The sequence below is a fragment of the Chionomys nivalis genome, chromosome 9, assembly GCF_950005125.1.
Source record: "Chionomys nivalis chromosome 9, mChiNiv1.1, whole genome shotgun sequence".
Lineage (NCBI taxonomy): Eukaryota > Metazoa > Chordata > Mammalia > Rodentia > Cricetidae > Chionomys > Chionomys nivalis.
In genome coordinates, this window is record NC_080094.1 from 62,693,866 (window position 1) to 62,706,364 (window position 12,499).

Consider the following 12,499-nt stretch of genomic DNA (forward strand, 5'->3'; position numbering starts at 1 on the left):
TTCGTTTTTGGTAGCCTTCAGAGTAACTTTCCATACCAAAGATACTAGAGCATGGGGTTGAAGGTTCTATGTAGGAACCAATTCTAACTCTCCATGTTGAATGTGTTGTGTGGGTGTTGTCCTCACCAATGATTCCCTGCTGTCAGTTTGCAGAGAACAACCCCCTGTCTTGGTAACAGGATGGGTTGTTTGGAGATTTCCATGGGACTGTTTTGGCCAACAACTCAGTCCTGCGAAAACTTCAATTGATGACAAGAGATGACCAGTTGAGACTGTGTCTTTGCAGAGGTTATTTTAAAATAACTTATTTATTCTGTGACAATTTTATATATGTATATAATACATTCTTAACATGCACATTGCTCCACCCTTTTTATTGAAGTTTCATTTATTTACATTTTGTTAAAGAATCTTTTGTAAAGTTTGTAATAAGTACTATTCTATAAATTACTTTTTGTTTTAATGTGAGCATAATTTTGATCTTTTAGAATGTTTTGAAGTATAGCTCCTCCTCTTAAGTTTTCTGTTAGAGTCATTAATTAATGTGATTTATTCCTAAAAATATTTTTTTTTCAGGTTATGTTTTGCCAGATACTTAAAAGGGGTGGAAAAACTTTGATATGTGTAGAGTGTCCCCTAGTGGTGAATTCTAATTATTATTTTCCTATTACTAAAAAGAGAATTGGGTGGAATAATACTGTTGTCACCAAAATTAAGAAATGAATAAGTCAATAAATGACTGTGTTGGAAAAAATGTACAAGCATTTCTTAGTGTAGAAAAAACATTTCTATGGGGCTCTCCTTAATGAAATAGTAATGGGATAATGCCAACAACAATTAGTAAAATAGTGCTAGTGATTATTTAAATCTTCTTTAGGTGTAGAGATATTTATGTTATGATAACCAACACAAACTAATATTTGTTTCTGAGATGTAGAGATGATAGATATCTTTTTGTCATAGTACTGTTGACTGAACCCAGGGACTTAATTACTCAGATAGTAAGATCTTCCAATATGATGGACAGGTAAGTAAAACAAGTAATTTACTACCTGCTAAAAAACACAAACTATATATGCAAGCTCTGCAGAACTGTCTTTAAAAGGAGTTCAATAGTTTTCTTTCCCTCAATCTGCTAATCAAGTTGGATACTCATAAAGAAGCTGTAGGTTCAAGTAGAAAGAGAAGTCAAGTTTTAGGATAAAAGATTATTGGTATTTAAATTACATACTTAAAAAACTTGTCTTTGATATCTGTTTGTAGTGTGGGAAGTGTGGGCAGGCGATAAAATATGTTGAAGTATGTTTTGTGTGATTCTGTAAATGAGGAAAATCAGAACAAAATAAGTGAAACTATATTCTGAGGAGAGTGAGACGAAGAATGTGTCCCTGTCAGAGTTGGGACATAGACTGCATTTTCCAAGCTCCTAAGGATTCAGAGTAAGCCCCCAAGGCCCCAAACCCTGTGTTGGGTGATGCTGTGCTGAAGTCACCTGTGTTTCAGGATGCAGACAATCATTCTTCTGGAGATGGACTGGTGACACCATGGATGGTCAATATGTACCTATATGTAAGTGTGTACGTATACACTCATGCACAAACAAATAAATTATTGTAAAAATTATACTCAGACAATATCACCTTGCCACTTATTTTATAATACCTATGCTTCCACTGCCTTTAGACCTCGGATAATTTGCTAAGACCTTCTCATTGGCATTGTTGCGACCTTTAGGAAGGACTCTATGCTGTGCAATTGACAACTGTTCTGTGTCTCTTTCCACTGAGTGGGTCCACCGTGTTCAGTCCATTTTCACTTTGTCTCCCACATTATGTGCTGCACAACAGATATCTAACAGTTATTCAGTTTGCTAAGGATCTGACAGAAATGCTGAAAGAGTCTTAAAACACTTATCTTCTGTTTGATTCTGCAATTAATCAAACTTTGTGAAATAATAACAAAACAAGGTGAATGCAGTAATTTATCAAATTTTGTTTAAGTAAGAAATACTACATTGTCAAGATGTAAGTGATATTGTGAAGGTGTATTATTACTATGCCACCAGGAAGATTTGAGAGTTTATGAAAAAACTGTTTGCTTCAATAATATTCTCTATTATTATTATTATTTATTGTCTTAATGGTCTATTGCTGTGAAGAGACATAATGAACATGGGAACTCTTATAAAGGAAAGTATTTATTTGGCACTTTCTTACAATCCGTAGTTTTAGTCCATTATCATCATGGCAGAAAGCAAGGCAGCATGCAGGCTGACTTGGTGATGGAGAAGGAGCTGAGAGTTCTGCATCCAGATCATCAGGCAGCAAGAGGAGGAGCAAGACACTGGATCTGGCTTGAGCAACTGAAACCACAAAGTCCAACCTCAGTGATGTGCTTCCTTTGAAAGGCCACGCCTTTTCTGTTCTCAGGGTCTGGCACTAAGCCGTTGCCGCCATTTGCTAGTTGTCCCTAGTTAGTAAACAACTTCTGCGCACGCTCACCTCTGGCCCAAGAGTGGTTTGAGTTCCACCTATCAATTGCTCACACGTCTTGCTCATGCAATTGCCTCAGTGTGGGCCGAGCCAATCAAGCAATGACACATCATAGGCGGACCAGGCGCTGTATATATCCCCCCGCGCAGTCGGGCTCGGGGTCTTTTCGCCTCAATCTTATCTTTAGTCTTCTGCGCTCCAATAAAGTACGTTCCAAGAAGAATCCTGTTGTGGTCGTCTTCTCTGCTGGGGGAGTTGCGCGCCACAGTCTGTACCTCCCAAACCCTGTCAAGTAGCACCACTCCCAGATGACCAAGCATCCAAATACAGAAGCCTATGTTGGTCATACCGATTCAAACTGCTGTTATTAACTACAGCTGTGCTCATTGACAGTGGGAATTCAGGTTTGGAGATTGCGTACCCTGTAAAGTGTTGGTTACCATCACCATCACCATTGCTATCTATCATCAGTGCTATCATTATACTTGTTGCATACAACAAGGTTCTGTTAGGACAACAGCCGGGAAAACAAAGCTTTCTGTTTTGTCTAAAAAAGAAAAAAGGTAAACTACTATCTTTATTAAAACAGCCTCATTCTCCCTTGTATTTCAAATTTTATATAACCAGAAATTTTCATGTCCTAGACATATTTCCAATAGTTTGTGTTGTTAATATTCTTTAATCAATTATCTGGATGTAACAAAGCTAAATGATGCTTTTTCAACTTCCTGCATGTGCCCATGTTTTTGTTTAGAAAATGCACAAATACACACATGTAACCACTTGGTTAATATTTACTTACTTTCGGTATTCCCCCATCATTTCCTTATTTCCTCTTGGAAACTTTCTTAAATACTTTCTTCTCTTGTATTATCTTCACCGTCTATCTACTCAGATCTACTATGGTCTTGTCCCCTCCACCATTTCTCTCTTTACTTGCTGGCTCTCACAGGAGATAATAAGATGGCAGAGATAAAGTAGAGAAATTCCTTAGTTGACATCATTTGTTAGCTGTAGTTTCTGACATCCTATAGTCACTCAGGAAACACTTGCTGAATTAAACTGTACTCTGAGTACTGACTTGAGACAAAAGTGGTGGGATGTTTCCAGGTTCTGGCTATTACAAACAATGCTGCTATGAACATAGTTGAGCATATACTTTTGTTGTATGTTAGGGCATCTCTTGGGTATATTCCCAATAGTGGTATTGCTGGGTCGAGAGGTAGGTTGTACCCGACTTTCCTGAGAAACCGCCACACTGCTTTCCAAAGTGGTTGCACAAATTTGCATTCCCACCAGCAATGGATGAGTGTGCCCCTTTCTCCACAACCTCTCCAGCAGAGGCTATCATTGGTGTTTTTGATTTTAGCCATTCTGACAGGTATAAGATGGTATCTTAATGTTGTCTTGATTTGCATTTCCCTGATTGCTAAGGAAGTTGAGCACGATCTTAAGTGTCTTTTGGCCATTTGAACTTCTTCTGTTGAAAAGTTTCTGTTCAGCTCAGTGCCCCATTTTATATTTGGATTGATTAACCTTTTACGGTCTAATTTCTTGAGTTCTTTATATATTTTGGATATCAGACCTTTGTCAGTTGCGGGGTTGGTGAAGATCTTCTCCCAGTCAGTGGGTTGCCTTTCTGTCTTAGTGACAGTGTCCTTTGCTTTACAGAAGCTTCTCAGTCTCAGGAGGTCCCATTTATTCAATGATGTCCTTAGTGTTTGTGCTGCTGGGGTTATACGTAGGAAGTGTTCTCCTGTGCCCATGTGTTGTAGAGTACTTCCCACTTTCTCTTCTATCAGGTTCAGTGTGTGTCGACTGATATTGAGGTCTTTAATCCATTTGGACTTGAGTTTTGTGCATGGTGATAGATATGGATCTATTTTCATTCTTCTACAGATTGACATCCAGTTTTGCCAGCACAATTTGTTGAAGATGCTCTCTTTTTTCCATTGTATACTTTTAGCTCCTTTATCGAAAATCAGGTGTTCATAGGTTTGTGGGCTAAAGTCAGGGTCTTCTATTCGATTCCATTGGTCGACTTCTCTGTTTTTATGCCAGTACCAAGCTGTTTTCAATACTGTAGCTCTGTAATAGAGTTTGAAGTCAGGGATGGTAATGCCTCCAGACGATCCTTTATTGTATAAGATTGTTTTGGCTATCCTGGGTTTTTTGTTTTTCCATATAAAGTTGATTATTGTCTTCTCCAGATCTGTGAAGAATTTTGATGGGATTTTGATGGGGATTACATTGAATCTATAGATTGCTTTTGGTAGAATTGCCATTTTTACTATGTTGATCCTCCCAATCCAAGAGCAAGGGAGGTCCTTCCATTTTCTGGTGTCCTCTTCAATTTCTTTCTTCAAAGACTTAAAGTTCTTGCCAAATAGATCTTTCACTTCCTTGGTCAGAGTTACCCCAAGATATTTTATGCTATTCGTGGCTATCGTGAAAGGTGATGCTTCTCTGATTTCCCTCTCTGCTTCCTTATCTTTAGTGTATAGGAAGGCAACTGATTTTTTTTTGGAGTTGATTTTGTAACCTGCCACATTACCAAAGGTGTTTATCAGCTGTAGGAGTTCTTTGGTAGAGTTTTTTGGGTCGCTTATGTATACTATCATATCATCTGCAAATAATGAAAGCTTAACTTCTTCCTTTCCAATATGGATCCCCTTGATCCCCTTATGTTGTCTTATTGCTATTGCTAGAACTTCAAGCACTATATTGAAGAGGTATGGAGAGAGTGGACATCCTTGTCGTGTTCCTGATTTTAGTGGGATGGCTTTGAGTTTTTCTCCGTTTAATTTATTGTTAGCTGTCGGCTTGCTGGCCCTTCAATGGAAGAATGGATGAAGAAAGTATGGAATATATACATATTAGAGTACTACTCAGCAGTAAAAAACACAGACTTCTTGAATTTTGCATGCAAATGGACGGGAATAGAAAACACTATCCTGAGTGAGTTAAGCCAGACCCAAAAAGAGGAACATGGGATGTACTCACTCATATTTGGTTTCTAGCCATAAATAAAGGACATTGAGACTATAATTCGTGATTCTAGAGAAGCTAAATAAGAAGGTGAACCCAAAGAAAAACATATAAGCATCCTCCTGAATATTAACCTTCATCAGGCGATGAAAGAAGACAGAGACAGAGACCAACATTGGAGCACTGGACTGAAGTCTCACGATCCAAAGGAGGAGCAGAAGGAGAGAGAGCACGAGCAAGGAACTCAGGACCGCGAGGGGTGCACCCACACACTGAGGCAATGGGGATGTTCTATCGGGAACTCACCAAGGCCAGCTGGCCGGGGTCTGAAAAAGCATGGGACAAAACCAGTCTCGCTGAACATAACGGACAATGAGGACTACTGAGAACTGAAGAACAATGGCAATGGGTTCTTGATCCTATTGCACGTAATGGCTTTGTGGGAGCTCAGGTAGTTTGGAATCTCACCTTAATAGACCTGGATGGAGGTGGGTGGTCCTTGGACCTCCCACAGGGCAGGGAAACCTGCTTGGTCTTTGGGCTGAGGAGGGAGGAAGACTTGATTGGGGGAGGAGGGGGGAATGGGAGGTGGTGGCGGGGAAGAGGCAGAAATCTTTAATAATTAAATAAATTAATTAATTAATAAAAAAAGTCAATGAACAAAAAAAAGTGGTGGGAATATATCACAGGTGGGCATATCTAGTTTCTTGGTCTCTGTTTTTTACTTGATGTAGATGTTTTCAAAATCCTGTTGATTATATGATTGTGTAATTATCTTATAGTAACAACAAATGGTTTTTAACATGTTTTCTCTACCTTCCATCTCTGTGTTTGTAGGTAGGTGTCTCCCCTTTGTTTCATATATGTTTATACACACATAAGTGCATATAGACACATGTATACACACAAACATGTGCATATATGTTTGTATACATACATACCATACCACAGGGAGCAAACATGAGCAGATATGGTTAGATGTATATGTCCTAGAGCAGGTTTCCTGTTTTCAAATATAAGATTCACCAATTTGGGGGATAGGCTAAAAGGGTAAGTAGAAATACACTGTTTCTCATCATCAATTATTTGTCAAAATTCTTTATTTATTATTAAGTATGGATTTAAATATGATTGGATATTTTCTATAAATTTAAATTTATTTTTAGGATATATGTATTTCACTAATTGTAATCTCAGGAAACAATTGAGACTTTTCCGAATTTAAGATTACTTATTAAACTGTTGTGGTAGGAAGTCAGCCTTTGGATGGGTCTACTCAGACTGGAATCCACTTAGAAAATCTGTATTGGTAAAAGCACTTTATATAATTTCTAATTAAAAGTTTTATGGTCAACTAGGTAATGAATATTCATTCCCTCTGGATTTTGGTGTGGCTTTCACCTTATTTATCCTATTAATTTTTCCATTTTCTATGAAGAAATTAATAAGTAGCAAAGCATTAAATTTTACTACCATCTTCAACTTCAGGGTCCCAGAGATTATATGATTTTTCGTTCTTACATAGATAGCACAGAAACAACTCTCAGTAGTGTTATTTTGTGTTCAGTTCTAATTTGCTTGTTTTTCAGCTTCATGGGCTTACTCTTAGAAGAGCAAAGAAATGGTAATTCACAGAAATCAGTGTCATCCCCCGGTGACCCATTACGCATCTTCCCTCTCATTGCTGTGGGAGAGCTGATGTGATTCCAAGAGCAACTCCCAGGGCAGACTGATTCCTGGCAGCCAGTACTTGGCCTTTGCAGTTCCTTTTGGTCACTGTCCAAGCACAATTAGCCCTCTTAATTAGCTGTTTTTATTATGGCAAAACTCTGTAGCACTCTTTACACAAGGGACTGTCCCACAGCGACAGAAACTTTGCATGTTGGTGTTGTTCTATCTCCCTGAAGATGCCCATGGCCTCCAGTCACAAGAGCAAAGTTTCTCCTGTTTACTGAGTTCCACTGTCAACAGAGAATTTGCTCATGGGATTTGCCTTTGGCAATGATAGTTGAATCCTGGCTTCCAGACAAGGTAGATTGTGGGTTGGATTTATGTATCTCCAGTTTTCTACCAAGTTTTGAATTTTATTTAATTTATATTCATCGAGATTTCAAAAACTAGAATACAGAAAATACAATGAGACAAACGATTTTATATAAAGTGAGCATTCTTGCAATCACACTCCAAGTATAGAAACAAAATTTTTCAGCCACCAAAAAATTCTTAGGTGACTCTTGCTCAGCCTACCTACTGTAAATACTCATCTTTGGGTACACAGATTAGTGCAGGTCTCAGCCTCACTAGAAAAGTTTTTTTTTCAGCAACAGGCAATAATGCTTAATAGAGAAACTCAAAGTATAGAAAGTGTGGAGTTCTCAGCCCTAAATGGATGTCTTTATCACCCCAGCCCTGCCTGCAGTCAGTGAAAAGAGTGGCAGAAAGACAGTAAAACAGATGCTGGGAAGAACTGCTGAGAATCAGTGTCTTCTGGACATGACCACCTTATTCACTGAGTTATGGCACCTCTTGCTAACTGCGTGAACACCCCATGATATAAAGCTAGTCACCTTTAAGCATTGGTGGGCGAGTGGTGCATGAGTGCTCAGGCCTAGCTGAGGAGTTATTAGCAGCTGAGGTCACTGTGAGAGGGAGATACATTGTAGAGATGTAGCTGCTGCTACTCCAAAGCAGCAACAACTTGACTCAGGAAATGACAAAAAGGCATGAAGTCCATAATGAGGCATGTTGCCAGGAGCAACAAGGAGTTGCAGGGGGAGGGCTGGAAGTGTGTAATGAATACATGGTATTCATTATGGAAATTATCAAACATACTTTAAAAAGCAGTAATGAGCTGGCTTATATTAATCATCAGGGAAACGCAAACTGTGCTAACAACCAGTAGCAACAAATGAAAGAAAAACTGGTTTTGATAAAGAATAACAGCAAATGATTTATTTGCATTTTACAGTTTTACTGTCCAATTATGCTTTCCAAAATACAATAAGTTAGTCTTCTCTAATTTTTCACTTGACATGTTTTTAGATCATTTAATATAGAGTTCCTTCTAAAATTCCACTTTACTTTATTTGTTGAAATTTATTTTTTGTCATTTGTTTTACAATTTGAATCCTTCCAGTTGTAGATTGAGTTAATATTTACATTTATAATCACTTTTGCATTTTATTCAAAGGCAAGATAGATAGAGAAGTTTAATTAGACACTTGCTTTATTCTATTTTTGGTAATACAGTAGTGCTGTGTTCATGAATCAGAAAGCATAATTATGTGTTTTCTCTCACTGCTAGCAGTTAACTTTAAATATTAGCAAATGTATATATACATATATTTATATATATCGCTATATTCTAGAATATATACCATCATGCATATACACATCTATAGATGTAAAATAACAATAGTAAGAGAGAGAGAAAGAAAGAGAATATAGCATCAGCAACACCAATTCTAATCCCACACATTGCACTTCAAGCCTCTCCATGCTTCATGTTTGTTCCTGTGCATTTTTGTAATTACACCCCTCTAGATAATAGCTGTTAAATAAAATGAAAATGGTCAATTTAGGAAGTCCTGCCTAGAAATGACTGCATAAACAAGGACAAGTATTTTTAAAAGATAGCCGCATGGTTTTTTGGAAGAAAAATAAATATAAAACATGATAGTTTAAATTGAAAATGAAATGATGTAATAGCAAATAATCAGCAAAAGAAAGTCCATTTAGTAACATGAACATGTAAATCATTTTAAACTATTCATAGACATAAATAATGCTCTTTTCGAATAAGAAGTCTTATTTCTAAATGATTACTTCAATTGTTCTGGACTCCCCAGGTGTCATTTCTGTATCAAGCTCAGGTATGGTCTTGTTTATTGAGTATATCTCTGTATGTCACAGATACAGTTATAGCTTTCACTCTAAAAGTTAATTTAAAGATAAACTACCTGCCAAAGAGTATGTCAGAGGCCCTTTTTCTCCTTCAGTATTGATTATATTTTTTTTATTTGAAATATATTTGGCTGGAGTTGTAGGGCTTCTTCCCCTTGTGCATTAGATTTCCCAAGAAGACACTATTAAATGTTTAACAATCCCAAAGGTCATCAAATACAGACCAAAGTATGATTTTATCAAAGACCTTCTTAGTGACTAAGTCACGAAGGCTTAGTGAGGTTTATGACATAGAACAGTTGAGGGGTTACTTAAAGGAACATAGGTAATCCCCAGCTAGGTATGAGGCCATGAGAAGTGAGAGGAAACGTGGTGGAAGAGAACCTTCATTCATACATTTCTTATTGCAGAGTCACACAAATATTGGAAAATACATGTACATAAACCAACTTATTGGGGTTCAGTTGGCTTCTCAGAGCTTTGAATATTTTTGTGTCTCTACATTAATCACTAACCCCTTCAGAAAAAAAAATCTTTTCTCACTAAGGTTGAGAATAGTACAGCCCTATGGTTACAAATATGATTGTTTAACAGGAGTTTGACATTGTCACCATTTGGCAAACTTAGATTCACCCTTTAGAAATTGACATCTGACTCTTCCAGCCACAGGCTTTCAATCAGGCTTATGGGTCTAGTTATCAATTATTTCCCATGGAAAAGACCTCAAATCCAATAAGAAAGTGATGAGTTACTCCATAAAAGCAATGTCATTATTGCATCAGTGGCTACATCTTGCTTGGTAGGTCATTCATTGCATGCAGAATCCGGAGATAGATAAGACCCCAGGTGTCTTTTGTCTCTTGTGGGCTACATAGCCCCTTTCAATACAATGAATTCATGTCAGATTAGAAAAAGTATCTCTGTCACTTTGGAATTGATTTTTCTTTGCCTTGAAGCCAAAGTATGCTGTGCTTCAGCAATAGGGTCATACCAACTAGTTATGGTGGATAAATCAGAACAATGGAAATGGCCACAGTTGTTTTGGAGGTATTTGGAGCTTTCCTGACCTATAAATTATAGGGAGATAGCACAGCACAGATTCTTACAAATGTATATGTTAGAGGTCTGTTATGTGTTAACAAGTAGATTAAGCACAAATTCACGGATTAAACAGTGGATTCACGCACACGGTCCTCAGGAACATTATATTTAAAATTTTTGCGAAATGTTAATAATCACCTGAAAAATTTCAGTACTTGAGACTGAGACAATTTAGAATTAGTAAACTTTTATTATTATATTATGCACATTGAGTTTTAAAAGAATACACAGCAAAGTCCATTGCTGTTGCATGTATGATTTATTGCTTTTATCTCATCTTTTCTTATTTCTTCTTCCTGTCTCCATTAGCATTTTGTTAGATATCTGTGATAAATAAAAGTGATGATGTTGCCATTTGGCAGGGGTTAAGTTGAAATTTCAGGGGATGTGTAATATACATAATTATATTGAAATAAATTTTTCTAAGTTATTAATCACAGAGAAAGCATATAATTTTGGTAAAAAAACATTGTTATACTTTATGGAAGGCAAAAGAGAATGCAGAATGGGTTGAATAGCATTACTGTAAAAAGATTATTCATATTTCTATTCCTGGTTAATAATTAAAAATGTTATGTTGACTGATTAGTAAGAATTATTTTCTCTGAAATGTATTAAACCTATACCTGAATTAGTAGACTGGTAAAAATATTGACTATAAGTAAATTTTCCAATTTTAAACTTATTTTTGGAGATCATCTCTATTACTTGAAATATTTAGTAAGTTTCTGTTAGTGATTTCCGTTAGAATCCATGTAGTTGTTTATAAACCTTTTCATAGCATTTTTCATCTCTTTATTTCTCAGTGTATAAATGGCTGGGTTTAGGAGAGGTGTAAATACAGAGTAAAACACAGCAAGGAATTTGTCCAACCAGGTGATACTGAGGGGCCACACATAGATGAAGATGCAGGGCACAAAAAAGATCATCACCACTGTGATGTGGGCACTGCATGTGGACAGAGCCTTAGATGCACCAGCTTTAGAGCTCTGGCGAACAGTGATGAGAATATATGTATAGGAAACGAGCAACAGAGCGAAGCATGTTACACCCACAACCCCACAGTCAGCGTTCATTAAAATATCCAGATCATGGGAGTCCAGGCAGGCAAGCTTGATCACCAATGGCATGTCACAGAAAAAACTATCAATTTCTTTGGGTCCACAAAAAGGCAACTCCACAATCACCACAAGATGACTCATGGCATGAATAAAGCCAATGGTCCAGGAAGTCAACACCAGCCCAGTGCATCTTCTCAGGCTCATAATGGTAAAGTAGTGGAGTGGTTTACAGATGGCCACATACCGGTCATAAGCCATCACCACCAACAGTACCATCTCTCCTGCAGCAATGCAATGGGCAAAGAAGACCTGGGACATGCAGCCTGCAAAGGAAATGGATTTGTTTTCCCTGAGAAAGTCTGCAATCATTTTAGGAGTGGTGACTGAGGAAAGCCACATATCGACAAAGGACAGGTTGGCCAACAAGAAGTACATGGGAGAATGGAGATGGGGGTCAGTGGTGATTAAAATCATGATGACAATATTTCCGGACACGATGAGCAGATAAAATAATGAAAACACCACAAATAGTAAGACTTGAAGATTCTGTGAGTGGGCAAGACCCAAAATCACAAATTCTGACACCACAGATTGATTGCCTCCATCCATTTTGCTCATGTGCCTTTAGAAACAGCCTGCGGGGGAAAGAAAGATAAATTAGATCAATCTAGAAAGTGGTTTAACAGGTGGAATCTAACATTCACATTGAAGGTTAACATCTATGCCTGAAACGGAAAAGCATACATGTAAAGAAAACTCTTTGACGGCTTTGAGAAACGTCACTGCCAAGTGATGCCAAGTGAAAGGTAATGAGCCAAGAGCATCTCTCCGAGAAGAGAAGCATGGAGTCAGCCACATACTCTATCAGGAAATTCCTCTGACGGGAGAGCAGTGAGGAAGCAGGACAGCAACGTGAAAACCTAAAAATGTGTGTGGTTGCACCCGGAAGGGGTT

The 12,499-nt window shown here is 37.6% G+C and overlaps 1 protein-coding gene across 1 annotated transcript; it reads right to left on the reverse strand.

Moving 5' to 3' along the window:
- Positions 1-1,995: 1,995 nt before the first annotated feature.
- Positions 1,996-12,163, reverse strand: LOC130881006 (olfactory receptor 4K3-like). Its single transcript, XM_057780185.1, has 2 exons — positions 11,235-12,163; positions 1,996-2,044 (listed from the first exon to the last, which is right to left on the reverse strand). The coding sequence occupies exons 1-2, from the start codon at positions 12,161-12,163 to the stop codon at positions 1,996-1,998; spliced, it is 978 nt and encodes a 325-aa protein (XP_057636168.1).
- Positions 12,164-12,499: the final 336 nt, after the last annotated feature.